The following is a 17,414-nucleotide window of genomic DNA, read 5'->3' as shown; positions in this document are numbered from 1 at the left end:
ATTTTAAGTCAAAGCTCACTCACTCTTTGCTCCTGGGTAGCCACGAAGGTTTGAAAGCCTGGGGCGACTCCAAAGCCCAGCTCATGTACAAAGGGAGGCTCCGCCTGACTGTGGATCTGCACCCTTACTCCTGCCTCAAATGCTGTTTCTTCTAAAGGAGAGAACGAGAGAGAGGAAAAAAGAAATAAAAAGATTAGTTTTGCTTCAACAGAGTACAACTGAGGAGTTAAGCGGAAGTAGTCTTAAATGAAGACATTTGCATCTTTAATGCTTTAATTCTTGAAAAAAAGAAGCTGATTCAGCTGTTGACCAGCTTTTTTTTCCAACAGATTCACAACAACACACATTTGTTTTTGACCTTGTTGTAATGCTGATGAACACAAAAAAATTGAGTTACCAAGTTCAAGAACTTCAAGAATCTTTTTTGCACTTTTTTCCAAAAACTTTTTCCAAAAACTTTCTTAATTTGATGGAATACAGTATAATTTTAAGATCACTAAATTGCTCAATTATATTTAATTATTTTAACAATGTGACAAAAAATAATAAACCATAATTTTAAGATATAATGTAATTTCCTACTGTGATGCAAAGCTGAATTTTCAGAAAAGTCATACTCTAATCTTCAGTGTCACACGATCCTCCAGAAATCATTCTAATATGCCAATTACAGTAGCTGCTTAAAAACCATTTCTTGTTATCATTAATGATGAAAAAGTTGTGCTGCTTAATATTTTTGTGGAAACTGTTTTTTCAGCATTCTCTGTTTAATAGAAAGACCAAAAGAACAGCATTTATTCAGAAATCTTTTTTAACATTATTACTGTTTTCTTTCAATTTTGATTCAATTTTTGTTCTTGCTGAATAAAAAGTGTTAATTTCTTTCAGACAAAAAAAAAAAAAAAAATATATATATATATATATATATATATATATATATATATATATATAATTGTAATCCCAAACGTTTAAACTGTATTGTTGTTAAGATAATTTGGAGTCTCTCATTTGTGTGTGTGTGTGTATGGTTTGAGTGGGTTCTAAATTTGATTCTAGATTTACGGAGCTTTCACCAACCTATGGAAGCAAAATAGTGTAGTGATGGGTACCCATGTCACCACTGACGCTATGATTTTTGGCTCACGTGTCACTTAAGGTGTGGTTATAAAAACATCACATAAAAAATATTGGTGGAACCTTGTAGAACCTCTTTCTGTATTATCAAGACAAGGAAGACACAAGTATATAAAAAAGATTTTATTAACAAAAGATAGACAAGTGTAATCTCATCTCAACTACTAAATGAATACCATGAATGAAAAAGGTGAGTTGGATGTTGCTATGTCAGAGCTAAGTTATCTGGAAAGCTAAACTGTTGCTACTCTGAAACAAATAAGGTGAAGAACCTTATTATGCATCAAACAAAGATGTGAAAGGTTATTTGTTATCAACTGCAATAAGCTACATAACATGTAATGTAAATTAGGAAGAATCATTTACTGATAAAACAACAATGCCGAGGTTCTTAACCTTGATGCAGATGTATGTGTGTCTTCTGCCTCTCTGGGCTAGAGACTCAGAATTTGGTAAATCTGCTTTGTCTCCCTAGGATGGAGACTCAGGATGTGCTGCATCTTTTGTTGTATCGCTGAACGAAGACTCTAAACGTAATATTTATCTTCTCACAGGCTGAAGGCTCAGAACGTGGTTGTATCTGTTGCTGCCTCAAAGCTGGAGACCCAGGACTTGGTATCTTTTATTGCCTCTTCCCTCACGGGCCTGAGGCTCAGAATGTTGGTGATCTGTTGCAGTAATTTCCTGGACAAGACTCAGACTCAGAACGGTTGTGTCTGTTGCTGCCTTTCCTGGAACAGGCTGGAGACTCAGAACGGGTTGTTCTGTTTCGTTTGTCTCTTTAGAGGACCGAGACTCAGAATTGATCCGTTAGTTACCCTTCCTCTTGCAGATTCACACTCAGAACAATGTAGCTGTTATAGCCTCTTCCCTCATTGGACTCAGATTCGTCAGGAGCGTCTTTTGGAAGGTACCTTTATCTCTTTCTGATGAGGAGGAGATTGCAATTTGGTGCTTCTCCATTTCCAGGCTGTGATTGGTTGTTTCTGTCAGAGTGGGGGGACACCCTTCTTTTCTCCTGGGGGACCTTTTATACATAGTTCAAACACACATTTAGAAAAGTGTCACTAAAATTTTGTCACCGGTGACTTTTACCAAACCACAACCAGAATACATTTGGCAATGTTACACATTAAGTTCAAACATGATGGAAAAAGATTGAACTGTCATGCATGCATTCATTTGTCCATTAACAGCTGAGTTTGTGTAGGATGTTGCACTACATGTTGCTGTCACTAAGAATACTTATGTGTATGGGTTTTAGTTTGCATCAGTTTAAGGTTTGAGGACATAGTTATGAATGGATTGGGATGGAACTCGGTGATCTCTCTTTGTTTTAACTGGTACTGCATCCAGAGGTCCTAAGACATTTTGCTGGCGGTCACAGGCCAAAACCTGAGAAATCAGAAACTGCATTTTGATCAAATAGGAAGTCCTGTGCTTCCCGGGCATTGTACCAAAGGCCTTTTCTTGCCCTCTTAGAGGTGTCTGTTAGAGATGCGCGGATGGGCTATTATTTCATCCGCAACCGTATCACAAAACTAATCATCCGTCCGCCATCCATCCGCACAGAGGCGTCGTGCCCATTCAAAGTGAGGGGGCACGTGCCCCCTCAGATTTCTGAGCCAAGTGGATTTTAGATGCAGCTTCCAAACGAAAAAAAAAAAAAAAAATTGCAGAATAATATTTTTTATATATTTGATACAATCACAGCGGTGTGATTAGATCGTTCAGTGCACAGCATCAGCTGCTAAATTCAAATCTGCGTTTGCTGGCTGGCGCTGAGCCAGAGACAGACGCGTTCGTACAACGCTTCATGATAACCAATCAGAAACTATTCTGTTGCGCTTATGGATGCAATGGCCAATGAGAGATGTCCAGAAGAGTCATCACTGAAACGCAGTGTTTTGTTCACTTGCTAGCTGACTGAATTATTTAGCGAATTTTCTCATCAGAAACAACAAAAAGTGCAGATGTGCGTACGAATATAAGTAAGATATTCGTTTCATAATGTAAAGTGCTTCAGTGATTTTAATGGGAGTTTTTGAGAGTGCCTGAACTCTGGCTAGACTGAATGAAAATGTTTTTTGATAATGTAAATGTTCTTTACTCTCTGCAAAATGAAAGTGTTAAAATAAGTATCTTACAATATTGTTATTAAAATTTACATTAAATGCAAATTCAGTCGTATTAAAAATATTTTATGGCATGATATGGCACTTAAGTAAAAAGTCAGGTTTTTATGTGTAGTTAATAGATTACACTACATTTCCATATATTGATCAAATAACAATCTATAAAGGTGCAAAACGCGTTTACCTACACATATTTGAGAAACGAGATATTTCCTGATATATTAAGCATGTTTGGAATTGTTTTGAATAAAAAGGAAAAAAAATAATAAAAAAATAAGCCTATATCAGTTATACAGTGCTTTCGTAGAATGACTTATACTCCCAACCCCCCCAAACCGAAATCGGAAACAACACCAATTCTGCGACACAGATGAACCTTTATTGATATCTCTATCAGACAATGCCTATTTTATATGCCAAAAGAAACAACAGGCAGTAAAAAATGATTAAAATAAATATCTTAATGTAGGCATAGGCTATAGTCGCATGTTTTGGCAAACAGTTGAAAAAAATAAATAAAAAATGGCATATCGTAGCTAAGCCTTATATAGGCTCAGTCCCCCCCACAAAATTAAATTAGAAAAATAAATATGCCATCCCTCTTTGAACGAACATAAAGTCTGACCAGGCTAAATTGCCTGCATGACAAGTCTATGCCCCAATAGACTTTTTCTGATCTTCTGTTTCCTTTGTTTTTAATTCTCTTTTTTTGAGTTTGCCACATAGGACCTCCTTTGCCGGTGTTGCCATCTCTGATAATAACAAGCAATCGATCTGCATAGACTCGACTAGCCATATTACTGTCTGATGAAAATTTGACTATTTGAAAGTGTGCTAGATTTTTTTGGATGTAGGTATAGTCAGATAACAATATTTAACAATGTATACATATCTTTTTAATTTGATTGATTCAACCGCCTGCCACCCGCCCGAATTTAATTAAAATATTATTTTTCGACACGTCATCCGCCCGATCCGCGGTTTATCCGCGCAGTCCGCGGCTGTAACCGCCAACCGCGCATCTCTAGTGTCTGTCATTTGTCCTGGTGTTGGACAGTTTTCTTATGTTAGTCCACCAAGATTCAATAAAAATTTTGCAAAGCTTTGTCCACTATTGTGGTCTGAGAGGGACCCGACATAAACTGGGCCCTGGAATGTGCTGTCCACTACACACATTTTTATCAAAATAAAGCCAAAAATAGAACTAATTAAACCTAATTAATCCTGATTTTGGTGCAAAAACATTCACATATGCTTATACAGAAATATGAGCAGTGAACATGACCCACTGTGAGTTTTGATCTACTTTTGAATGTTTTCACCCATGCAGCGGTTATTCTGACTATCTGTGAAAAAGTAACAGCTTTAGTACCATTAAGCTCAATTCAACATCATAACATGCTATTACAAACCCCCCCACACACACACACAATCAAATAAAGCAAAGTGTGTCAGGAAATGAGATCTGTTTTAACAACCTGTTTTTTTTTTCTCTCTCAAATGTATTTCCATGACTCACTCACACATTTAATATCTGTCATTTTGTTTGATTAGCCGTGCCTCGCTAGCCTGTGATATTGGTTGCAAGAGATGTGTTCATTTTCCCCCCTCCCGCCTCAACCATTCTCAAAGGCCTGGCAAGGAGAGAGGCCTCATTCAGTCATCAGGACCCCCGCAGGCTTGCAGGCATCTTAACAGCCATCTATAACAGGAGAGCACAGCCACAAAGACCCCCCACCTTCTACTCACACTCCAAAGACCAAAGCAGTGATGGACACACAATGACAGCAGCTGCAATCAGCCTCACACACACTGGGACCAGTCAATACTTTCTGCTGTGTAAGTGTGTGTGTTCACGTGTCCCATATCAAATGCACCAAAGTGCAGCTTGTCAAATATGATGGGTATTACTTTCCAAAAGACAGTTTAAAGCTCAAAACCTTTCAAAGAGTCAAGTGGACTCAAATTTTCAGACCAGAGTATATATAAACTATGTTGCAAAGAAAGAAAGAAAAATCAAATCATTTACTGTCCAACAACTGTATTTATTAAACCGGCAAAAAAGTCAAATAAAAATAAACAGTCAACAATGACTAGCACTGTGGACCAGGGGCTCGTTCTTCGTACGTCGCTAACTCAGTTAGCTGGATTTGATTGTTGACGATTTGGCATGATCTTGGATTGTTTGGTTCTTCGATGCTCATCCCGGACTTGCTGTCATAGCAACAGGTGCGCAATCTTAAACCTGCTCGCGAGCAGGCTTATTTCATGTAAACAGGATTAGACTGCGGCTCATAAACGGAGATGATACGGGAAGTCCAGCGCAATAGTGCACTTTCTGAGATATATATATATATATATATATATATATATTTTTTTTTTTTTTTTTCGTGACTCTTGAGATTGTCGTTTATATTATTAATTTGTTGGAAAGGCACATTTATTTTCGACTTGTCGGAGTCGGGCTTTAACTACAGAACAAACTGTACCCTAAGATTATTTGCGAGTGGCTCTTTCCTTTATAGCCTACTATTGGAGATGCGGAGAACTTGATGGAAAGTGCTGTCTGTCGTGCCATTCGGAGTTTCCCTGGGCTTTTAGGTTTAAAAAACAGTTTTAGTTTTTTTTGGTGACATTTCCAAGCCACTTTAGACCCAAAGTTGTAAAGCAGTTTTTTAAGCAGTTTTTTATTTTTTTATTTATTAGACGACTATACTATTTATTAGACTATTTAAATATTTTTTTAATGAAGATCATGCAATCATGGCCATGCTGATTACAGTATATGTCACTCAGGCTTATGCTAGACCATAGACTGCCATCAAGGCCTCAATGAAGGGGATTATGTGAACAGAAAGGGGGTTCACAATGTAAATGTGCAGCCCAATTACTATTGTGATTCTTAATATTCCAGATTAATAATATTATATCAAATAAAAAAGGAAGTTGACAAATCTTCCATATCACAAATGTGAAAGCAAATGGCCAGGATCTGTGCATGACTTAAGAATTTGCAGAGATTCACATTTATGCACATTATTTGAAAAGTGGTAAGGAAAATTCCACAATTAAATATCAAGCTATATTACACTTATGCTGATCCTAACAGAACTGCATTATTTCATAGGTGATTATGACATGTTCCTGCCTGCAGACAGGTGTTTTATGACCCCATTCCCTGACCCAAACCAGTTGCAGCTCCAGGACAAGGGCACACAATGAGATTAACTTTGGCTATCTAAAGGGAAGATTTCAGTGTCTGAAAAGTCTGAGGGTTGCACACCTGACAGGACCTGACACATTGTTGCATGTGCCATATTACACAACATTGCCAAAAAAACACTTTTCATTAAATGTTTAATAAAAGACAAATATGCTTAGTTCCTTGAGTTTTATTTCAATTGTTCTTTGTAAAGAAAAGCCAGTGGTCAAGTGCCTGCAACAAGAGATATTAGACACATGCCTCATGCAACAAATAAAAAGGAAAAGTTGGCTATACACTGCCCACCTTTAGGCCTATGTCTCCTCTGTCTGTGCAGACTATTCTGTAGGCCTTTCTGTAGATGTGGAATCCTGCAACTTATACTGCAGCCATAAAGCATACAAGTATAAATTAAGTAAAGTTATTATGCACTTGCAGGTAGGCTAGTTCCTCCATATGACAGTTATCTGAGAGGGTTTATTCACTGTCCAGTGCAATGGAAACAAATAGACATTACAAAGTCTTATACTTTCTTTCCTTTGGAAAGTTAGAAAATGTCCACTTAAGTTAACAAGTGTTGGTGTATTATGTAAAAGTGCACAAAAGAGGAAAACACAATGTCATTACAATGAACTACACTTGGGAAAAATGTGATCAATAACTCTTTTTGAACTCTTCTTCAATAAATAGTTTTACATTAACATAAGTTTATCAGTTTTCACTTTCACAAGTCAAAGCAATTCATCATTACTCAAGATTTAACAGTTGAAATGACTATACAGCCTTAATTTAATGCAGCAAAATATTTTACAGTGTAGGCTACTAAGATCTTTTCTATTTTTTTCAGCCTTTTTCTTGGTTGCTATTATAAACAGACAACCATTTATTTAACAGTGCCTTTTATAGAAGAGAAGAGACTATAATATAACAAAAAAATACCATGTAGAATATTTTGTACTTCACTTTTATTTGTTCCCATGTTCTAGTGTGGTGACTCTGACATTACAATGAACAAAATAATTATGCAATTATTAAAATACAAAAATATAGGCTAGTAAGTGATAAAAAAAAAATATTACATGGCCACTTCTAACGGATTTAACTTGTCTGCTACTTTTTGCCAGCCCTCTCTCCTGGCTTCTGCAGACTTTGAGGTGTTCCCTGGCGTTTTGATTAAACATTAAAATTCCGAATAAACTTCGACTATCTTGCTCTGCTGAGGAGAAAAACTGTGCGCGCTCTTTGGCCATGCTGAGCAGCCAATAGCAGCGTTGCTGATCAATGTTTCTACTATCGATACATATCCCCTTTTAAGCCAGCGCGTGAACGCGCAGTTATCTCAGATAACTCAATCCAGCGATACTAATCATAAACAACAGGTGTGTTCGAAGAACTCAATTAGCCGGATTATGATTAGCACGATGAAATCATCTTGGATGTGTCATTTGATCTCGGATGTAATAAGCAACGTACGAAGAACGAGCCCCTGTTCACTAAAATAATAAAAATAATAATAATAATTAATTAATAAATAAATAAATAAATAAATAAATAAATAAATAAATAAATAAATAAATAAATAAATACATACATACATACATACATACATAAATAAATAAATCATAATGTTCCATTTGTAGAAGAAAGGCTGTACTAAAATACTGTGACGGGTTTCTGGTGCTGCTTCAGTCAAAGTGCTGCTAGTGCATGTTCTGTGCCATTACATAAGAAATTATTTTTAGGTCAGTTGTTTTCTTGTGTCCTTAAATGTTATAAAAAAGACATTTCCAGCACAGAAAGAAAGAGTGCTATGAAATACTACAAAATTTTATAAATAGAGCCCACCACTTTATTGTCCTCACTAGTTGAACTTAATGCAAGACTAATGCAATGTAGTCTATTTGCTTAAGTCATTCATTCATGATTTATGGTGTATGTGTGTGTGTGTGTGTGTGTGTGTGTGTGTGTGTGTGTGTGTGTGTGTGTGTGTGTGTGTGTGTGAATATGTTGTTGTGTGTGTCTGCAGGTTAATGATGAGATGTGAATGTTTGCTGTTGGGTTGGTGAATAATTTCGTATTTAAATTGTCATGCTAATTCATTGTTTGCTCCAGATAAAAATCTGTCACTCCAAATTAAACCTCAGAGAATAAAGAAACAGAATGAAGAGAGAAACACAAACAGGAATAAAGACAGGAGGCTCAGACACTTTCTGCTGTTGTAGATGACGAATTATAGTAAATTCAAAACATGCCAGTAGCATACAAATGCATTTAATGCAATTTGCATTATTTAAAGTTTCATGTTAATATATATATATATATATATATATATATTTTATTTTTATTTTATTTTTTTTTATTTTTTTTTATTGTAGTGCTGTTTAGATGTGTATGTGTTCAAGTGGATCTCTGTTTACTCTTATGCCTGAGTACCATGTCCTCTATCCTGAATATCTGTTCATTTCAGCAGTCCTTGGTTTCTACTGGATAATATCATAACCCCATATAAATCTGCTAACTACATACTAAAAATGTTTGCCAATCATTTCTTCACAATAGCCACTTAATACCTGATTCATATTTATTATTTATTTTAAAACAGACTATTTGTAACATTATAAATGCCCATTTAATTTGTCCTTGCTGAATTAATTTATTAATTTCTTTGCCATATATATATCTTACTGATCACAAACTCTTGAACAGTAGTTTAGCTTAGATCTGTGTGGATTTACAATAAACCTCTTTCACTGTCTTAGTAAAGAATGCCAAAGGCAAATATATAAGCCTTGTTATATAACTTGGCAGAGAAGTACAGAGTCCTGGAATATGTAAGTCAGAGGTCACCAATTATTGGAGCATAGTTCACAGAATCTCCGTTCCAGTCAAATCACAAAATATATATCCTGATAGACAGATTTCTTAAATTTTCTAATGGCTATAAAGGAAAAGCAGCCAAAAAAACGTTTCACCCACAATCTCTCACAACCCTCCATACCCCACATCCCACATTCTGCCTGAAAACAAAAATGCTGCAGTGCTAAACCCCCTCACAAAAGAAGAAAGCCATTGAGTTTACATCTGTGACGATGAGTGCTTATTATGATCAACTAAACATGGGATATTCAAAAGTATGTCAAAAATTTTGAGTTCGAGACATATAATATTTAAAATACTTCTAAGAGTTTTACACTCTCAGAGGTCTGTTGTTGTGGCGACATTTCCACGCCCTGAAATGTGACGTTGAATGAAACAAATTCATGATTGGTTGTTTGATTTGTTTGTGGACGGGTGGACAGGCCTTGGCCAATAAAAGCTGCCATAGACTCCAGACTTTCAGCCATCAGTCTGAAGATCTGGCTACTTGAGACTACCCTATAATTAATGAATACCCTTATCACACCCCATTGGACTTTTGCTGTGTTTTCATTACTCATGTGTTCTGTGTGACCTCGTTTTCCCTCATGTATGATTATTGTCATTTGGTTCAGGTGCGTGTGGTTAATTACCCTCATCAGCCATCCTACTTAAGTTGTGTTCAGGTCACTTTTTTGTCGTCTGGTCTATTATGTCCCTATGTGTGTCTCCTGCCTATTCTGAACAAAATTTAAGAGAGCTTTTACACTGGGCTTGTTTGCTGTGGTACGAGCATGATTGTTCCTGGCGCCGCCCACAACGTTGGTCTGCTTTCACACTCAATAGTTCTATCGAACCCAGGTGTGTTTGCAGTCACCTTACGTCATCACAAATGCACACAGAAAACGCATGGAGAACACAACGCGACTGAGCATAGATGTAATATTTTTTGTTATTTTGGTGCTATTATGCACAATATAATAATTACTTTTTATTATTTTAATTATTTAATTTTATTTAATTTTGACTTTTAGGAGTGTGGGGACTCAACCTCGGCTCTCTCGTGTGTTGAGGAAACAATTATATTGACAGTGTTACGCATGGGCAGGATACTTTACTTCTTGAACAAGTGCGCACCCGAGTCCATGTTGCTTGCACATTCATGTGAACCGTGCCACAGCTCGGGAGCAACCGAACTCGGATCACCTTCTCCAGGTAGTCTCGGGTTCGGTACCCTCAATTGTTATTAATGACATTCCTGTCTTTGTATAAAAAAAGTTCCCAATGTATTTGAAAATGTCTTCGTGACCACTATTTGGTGCAACACCAATATTGTACAAGTACATGCTCAAGGTGTTTTATGTTGTTGTTTAAAACTAAAAAGTGTTCCATAATATAAGCATTTTCAGTGATGCTTTACACATTGTTAAATTAATTGATGTCATAATATTTTTGACTTCACCTGTTTAAGGCAAATAAAAGCTACTGAATGCATTTTTAAGAATGTTTACAGGTAAAAATAAACCATGTTCAATTTGTATATATTGTGCTGGATTTATTTGCCACAAAAGATAGGCCTATGCTATATATTTTTTTTTTAGAAATCTCTGCATAACGGGTTTTCTGTTTATGGTACAGAAGAAAATGTAAATCTACAGAATTTTCCATTTCAGTGTTGAAGGAAGTGTCTGTAAATTTAACAAAAAAATGTCCTGGTAATTTTCTGCCAATATATTATCAGGTTTTTTGTAGGGAATTTTTTTTTTTTTTTTTACAGTGTGGGGTGGTTTTCATAATTGAATGAGATAATCATTTAATGAAAAAACCTAGCATAAATGTATTCACATTGCAAGAATTATTTATTTTTGTATGTGTGCGTGTTAAGATGAATCGGTAAGATTCAATCAGTCTTCAGACTGATGCTCTTAGCAGACAGATGAGAAGGACTCTCTTCAACTCAAAACAATGCCAGTGCTTTTGAAGGCAGTCTCTTTGCATCTTTTCTCTTCCACCTGACACTTTAGATATTACAGATGAAAGAGAGGTCATTATGAGGGGATGATGGGAAATGAGGTACAGAGTGATGCGTGTGAAGGAAAGTCAACAACACCTATTCGGAGAGTCTCTTTTCATCCTCTCTTGAGCAATCTATGACACACCGGGCTTCTATTTTTCATTTGTATAGACTGCTGATTTGTCCTTTTTCCTGTTCTAACAAGACACATAATAACACTTTTTGTGTTTTATTAGAAGAGGCAAAGAAATAATTTTGCTGATAATCATCATACTGCTATTTTGCTGTGATTGACATATTTGCACACAACCAAACAGTTGTTGGTAAAAAAAAAAAAAGACTATTGACAATTTGGGGTCCTCATCCCAATAATTAAGCAAGTTGGTTTAATTAAAGTTCAGAAACGGAAATAAATCAATCAAATATTTGCCATGTGAAATTTTATAACTTTAAAGATTGAGGCTGTTGATTCCAGACTTAATGTTCACCAACCAAAACCTGCCGGCATTTCCACAGCTAAAGTGGAAAAGCAACACATGCTGCTGAGCAGAATGCATAAATATCTGGCTTAGATCAGATATAGAAACAAGAGAGCAGGCATGAAGGACAGAAAGAGAGTGAAGAGAGGTTTAGTGGTCTCCTCCCTAAACTAGACCAACTATATTGTAGCACAGAGGCCTTCACCTTTAAACACACACACACATGCATCATGGTTGAGCAAGTTGGAATTTCAAATGGGTTCCTTTTCAGTTCATGGGTTTGAATTTGAATTGATTTGAGCCTCACAGGGTGTTGAATTTGGAGTTTGAAGAGGAATGTTCTGAATTTAAAGTTACAGCAACAGAGGAATTTCACCACCCCAACACAGTTTACATCAAACCATAGCTGGATCATTAATTTCTAATTATGCATATGTTTTATCAACATACTTTCTCAAATTTCTCTGAACTAAGCCCAGTGTCAAATAAAATTCTCTGAACTAAGCCCAATAATGTAAAATTAACACAGCCATCAAAGCATTTTTCCCACACAAATGTTTCTATGCAGCACCAAAAAATGTTTACCACATTTTTTTCCAGATGACTTTATACTACATTTACAATATGTAAAAAAAAACAGTCAGTATGTAAAGACAGCCTTCATGGGACATGAAGTGCTTTTCCACCATTGTCCATATTAAATATAATGAAATTTATAAATAAAAAAAAAACACCCATATAGGTGGCATTTTAAGGGACAGATTTACAAACAGCTTGCATCTTGTGCAAACATATGCTGGTAAATATTTTAAATCCTTGGTCAGTCTAAATAGTGAATAACACAGATGCAAGTAATTCATTTATGCATGTCTCTCTCTTTCTACATTTATTTAGAAAAATGTAATCTTGCAGTGATACTTTATTATACTTAAAAATTCTAGATCTTACAACCCACAGATAAGATAACTAATGAAAGTTAGCCAACTTACATTGAATTACATTTTTATCTTTTACAAGCAGAGATAGTGAAAGTAAGTTTATTTAGTATGAAGGAACTTATTTAGAAGAATAACACAAAAACATGAAGAGGAAAGAGAAGTGAAACAAGAAAGGGGAATGCAAAATGCATTGAAACAAGAAAGCAAAGTAGTGATCTTTCAACTGAATTTACAGTAGTGCTGAGTTTCACCACCGCATCCAAAAAACAATAAACACATAAATATTCCCCTTCAAGCACACCAAATCTTGCTCTACATAATATATGGTTTATCTGCCCATTTCTTCTTTCAAAGTGAATAAGTTCTTCATCACTCTGCATTCATCAGAGTTTGAAACCAGCAGACAGAATGACGGATTGGCTGCACATTTATTCAGTGAGGCTCAGAGATCTCTCTCAATGTCTTAAATTTGAAAAAGATGATAGCAAGTTTATCATGGGCTCTTTCTCTGCTCCAGACATGTCATCTTCCTTGTGCATCTTGCCAAGATTTTTCAGCACGACGTAGCACATTTATTATATTACATATGCATGCGCACACTTCCTCTTCACCTCTTCCATTTCCAATTTCTCAATTTCTTTACCCATGGCCCTCCAAAAATGTTTGAGTGTCAGAGGTAGAGCGGTGGATGCAGACAGATGACTTTCTGGTCTTAATAATTTAGACTCCAAAGAAAGTAAACAATACAGCCGGTGATCTGCTGACTTTGTGTCTATCCAACCGGTGCAACATTTTTTTTATTTAAATTTTTCATTGTAAAACCTCCCGTTGAAGCTTGAAAAACTCCCCCACCACTATAGCATCATCTTCTGCATCTATTAGTTGTGAACGTTCACTAAAAAACTGCTGTGAAAAACATCATTTTGTCTTTCAGCGTTGTGTGCCTTTTTCTGTTGAGGAATGAAACAGCATTATGTTTTTAAAAAAATAAATAATGAAACTTTAAATTTGATTTTGTTGAATATTGAAAAGATCATTTATTTTCTGAATTATAGTGTTCTATTATTTTCTGTGCAAGGACCATTTTGATAATTTTATCCAAATGTCCTCAAATAAATGAATACATAATAAATGAAAAAATCTTTGCTGGAGTAATATCAAAGGATAAGTTCATCCAAAAATGAAAATTTATTTCACAACAGGAGATGGATATGGGATGAGAGGATAGTGGCTCTCAAACTCCAAAAATTGCATAAAAGAATCATACAAATTTGATTCCAAATGAGGAATATTCAGAGTCTTCTGAAACCATACGATAGCTTTGTGTGAGTCATTATTCACTGAACATCTTCATACAATTCAAATCTGGTGCTTTAATGATACACGCGAGAATGTGTTTACATAAGAGCAGTGCAGCGAGAATGCTGGACACCATATAAAGAGAAAAGAGGAGCAGAAGAAATTGTGCACAAACTTCATTGCTTGCGTCATCGTAGCATTAACTTTGAATGCAAGGAAGTGATTGAGACCTCAGTATTCACCTTTACAAAATCTCCCCAAAGGCACTTGCCCCACAGCACTGCTCTAATGGCTGATCCGAAAACAGATGGACTTTGGGCCATAAAACAGGCCACATACTGGATCTATGGTACATAGGAATTTTTAGAAGAATTGTCCATATCATTTACAGTTATGTGACGGTGAGGAAAAAGTACATCTAAAGGATTTACGCATCAGCCCTGCAAGCAGCAATAAAGCTGAGGTAGAATACGTGCCATTGCTTTAAAGGCCACTCTTCAAAACAGCTGATGAAATGTAAAGTCATCATGCTCTGATTCCTTTTCATAGTTCATTGTCAGAAAAAGTATGTTGATATTTCTTGGAATAAATTTGAATTCAGCCTCAGCTAAACTTGTAACCTTTCAAATGCTAATGAATCTTTTGCTGGGAATACTCAATGCCGCTCTCTTAATCCTAAATGCTTTCATCTCCTTTGAAATATCGCACACACTACAAGGGAAGCTATGCTTTGCACGGGTGTCATAATGGTAATCAAAAAAGTGAAGTGTTTGTGTACCACTGTTCAGAGAAGTGTAGCTGCATCAGATCAGTTCAACAGCATGCAAGAACTTCTATTTGATAATGAATCCCACTGGATTTGTCAACACCATTACAGCATCACAGCTGTTCTTCAAGGTGTGTTTCTCTCACAAATATTCACTGCGTCCCTGGGGACGGGCAACACAATGAAAGCGCTGACAAAACCTTGCCCTAATCAGACACCTGTAAGACAATCAGAGTTTCTCCTGCAAATGAGGAGAGATGTTTAACAAGGAAAACCTCTGGGAGAGCTCAAGTGTACAATAGTGTGATTAGGGGTGACTGCATGTGTTTGTGTGTGTGTGTGTGTGTGTGTGTGTGTACCTGTTTCTCCCCAAACAGGCAGGTATTCATCTTGCTGGATGTCCAGCATGATCTCCAGGCCGTTGCCTGTGCCTCCTTTCATCGTAGTCCTCAAAGTTTTCCCCTCTTCGGCAGCGTTAAACATGTAACACTTCCCATAACGTGTAAACACCTGGAAAGAGAGAGAGAGTTTATTAGACTTTTTTTATTCATTTATTCGTAACATGCTGTTGATTTCCACAAACAATAATTTTGACTTACTCTGCATGTGTATAAATGCCATGAATTACATTAAAAAAAACTGTTAATGAAAGCTCAGCAGGCAAATTGGCCTGAACTGTTTAGAAGTAGTTATATGAAGCTTGTATATTTTTTTACATTTCATGAATAATTTAGTATCAAAATATGTATATTTATTGAGCTGTAAAGTTGTCTGAAACATCCTCCTGAGATGGCAATTCTCTCAAGGTCAATGAACTTCTGGTTATAAGATATTGATGTAATTCTGATGAGCGGAGAATACAGAACGCATGCGGCTCAGAATAAACAGTGGTTTACATATCACCTACAATATTTATGTCCTGTCCCTCATGTGCCTTCCTGGTTTTTCAATGCACAGATATTAAAAAAAAAACATAACTGAGTGACCTTACTTTTTTAACTGGTCATAACAAGAGTTGAAATATTATACATAACTATATATATTGGAGGCAGTTGTCACAAGGGTCGGTAATTATAACGTGTTTTTTGTAGTCAAGACTGTAAAGTGTTTACTTTTGAAAAGTTTGACAGTTGCATATGGAAGGATTTATTTGCAATACTGTAAATTATAGGCTACAATTTTTCATTATAGGCTGTTATTATTTCTGTATGTAGCATAATGTGTTTTTGCTTCAATTTTTACACACGAATCAGAATAGCTGTGATAATTGGCTGTATGCTACAGACGCAGTACACAGAAATTTGTTTGAAATATTATTTTGGATTTCTATCAGAAAATGAAAATTCTGTCACATATGCCATGCACTCGCTCTCATGTTGTATTTCTTTCCTCTGTGAAAGACAAAAGATGTATTTTTTTCATGCAAGTAAAATCAACGAAGAGCTGACGTCACACTTCAAAAGAATACAAAAGCACCATAAAAGTATTATAAAAATGGTCCAGGCAACTATATTCTTCTAAAGTCATATGATGATAGTTTTATGGGAGGAATTTAAGTCATTATAGACTGATCTTCTTCACCACAAATAACAAACCATGCAGACTGTTTTTGATTTACTGGAAAGATCAAATTCAAAGGGAAAATTTCACAAATTGGGCACCAATACTTCTCTCATGGCCTCACGTGAATATTCAAAAGGAGAACTAGGGTGAAGTTGGAAGTGATTTATTTATTTTTTATTCTAAATTGATCTATTTGAAGTCTATCACTCACACAAAGCATTCACATGGCTTCAGAAGACTGAGAAAGCAAAAGTCATGTGGACTTTCATACTGCTTTAATGCTGCTTTTTAGTCCTTTCGGAAGCTTGAAAGCTCTAGTCCCATGCATTATAGTTGCCCAGAAAAGAGCAGCCAGTAGATTATCCTTTTGTGTTCCGCAGAAGAAAGGGACCACCACCTTTTACAAAGCCCAAGTCCTTTATCCCTTTCATTCTGCTTTTAGCTCTAATTTGGGACTTAATTCGATAGTGAGAGGATATGCAATTAGGAGAGCGAGATAAAGCAATTGTCATGGTTGGTAAACCGTGATCTCTGGGTTTTGCATTTTTTGGGTGAAGTCTGTGTGTCACGCGTCATCACTGATTAGTTTGTGGGCGTCTCCGTTAATTGTCATCAGCAACAGCTGTCACTCATTACTCATCCCTATATAATGGCTTGTCTAGCGTATTGTGTTCGTGAGAGCGTTGTTTCCTGTTTGTAACCCGTGCTTTGCTTTCTTGTGTGTTTCTGCGTTGGATGTCCGTGTCTTCCCCGGAACCCCGTCCACTCTTCGCAACCACCATCAAGCAACACAACTTACCTTCGGCTCGCTTCCCCGCAGTTCCTGTGTCACCCTCTCCTGCTGCCTACTCACCTCCGCCTTCTGGATTCATCACTCCTCACAACCATCTTGAACAGTGCATTCCTCCCAGCGTTATTTGTGTTCCAGTTTTCTCCGTATTCTCATTAAACATTATTAACCTCACACTTGCTTCCTGCTCCTCTTTCACCCAGTAGTCACAGAACGCTCTCACCAACCATGGAAGCAG

The 17,414-nt window shown here is 36.4% G+C and overlaps 1 protein-coding gene across 5 annotated transcripts in view; it reads right to left on the bottom strand.

The window, feature by feature from the left end:
• asic2 (acid-sensing (proton-gated) ion channel 2) overlaps positions 1–17,414 on the bottom strand; it is a 391,397-nt gene that overhangs the window by 41,014 nt on the left and 332,969 nt on the right. For all 5 annotated transcript variants that reach the window (XM_059557921.1, XM_059557944.1, XM_059557928.1 and 2 more), the window contains 2 exons: positions 15,183–15,333; positions 24–151 (listed from right to left, as the gene is read on the bottom strand). In XM_059557921.1, the coding sequence (XP_059413904.1) occupies positions 24–151; positions 15,183–15,333 (279 nt within the window). The remainder of the gene's footprint in view (positions 1–23; positions 152–15,182; positions 15,334–17,414) is intronic.

The sequence above is a fragment of the Carassius carassius genome, chromosome 1, assembly GCF_963082965.1.
Source record: "Carassius carassius chromosome 1, fCarCar2.1, whole genome shotgun sequence".
NCBI classification, from domain to species: domain Eukaryota; kingdom Metazoa; phylum Chordata; class Actinopteri; order Cypriniformes; family Cyprinidae; genus Carassius; species Carassius carassius.
The sequence above is the reverse complement of the archived record's forward strand: the minus strand, read 5'-3'. Positions and strand labels throughout refer to the sequence as shown.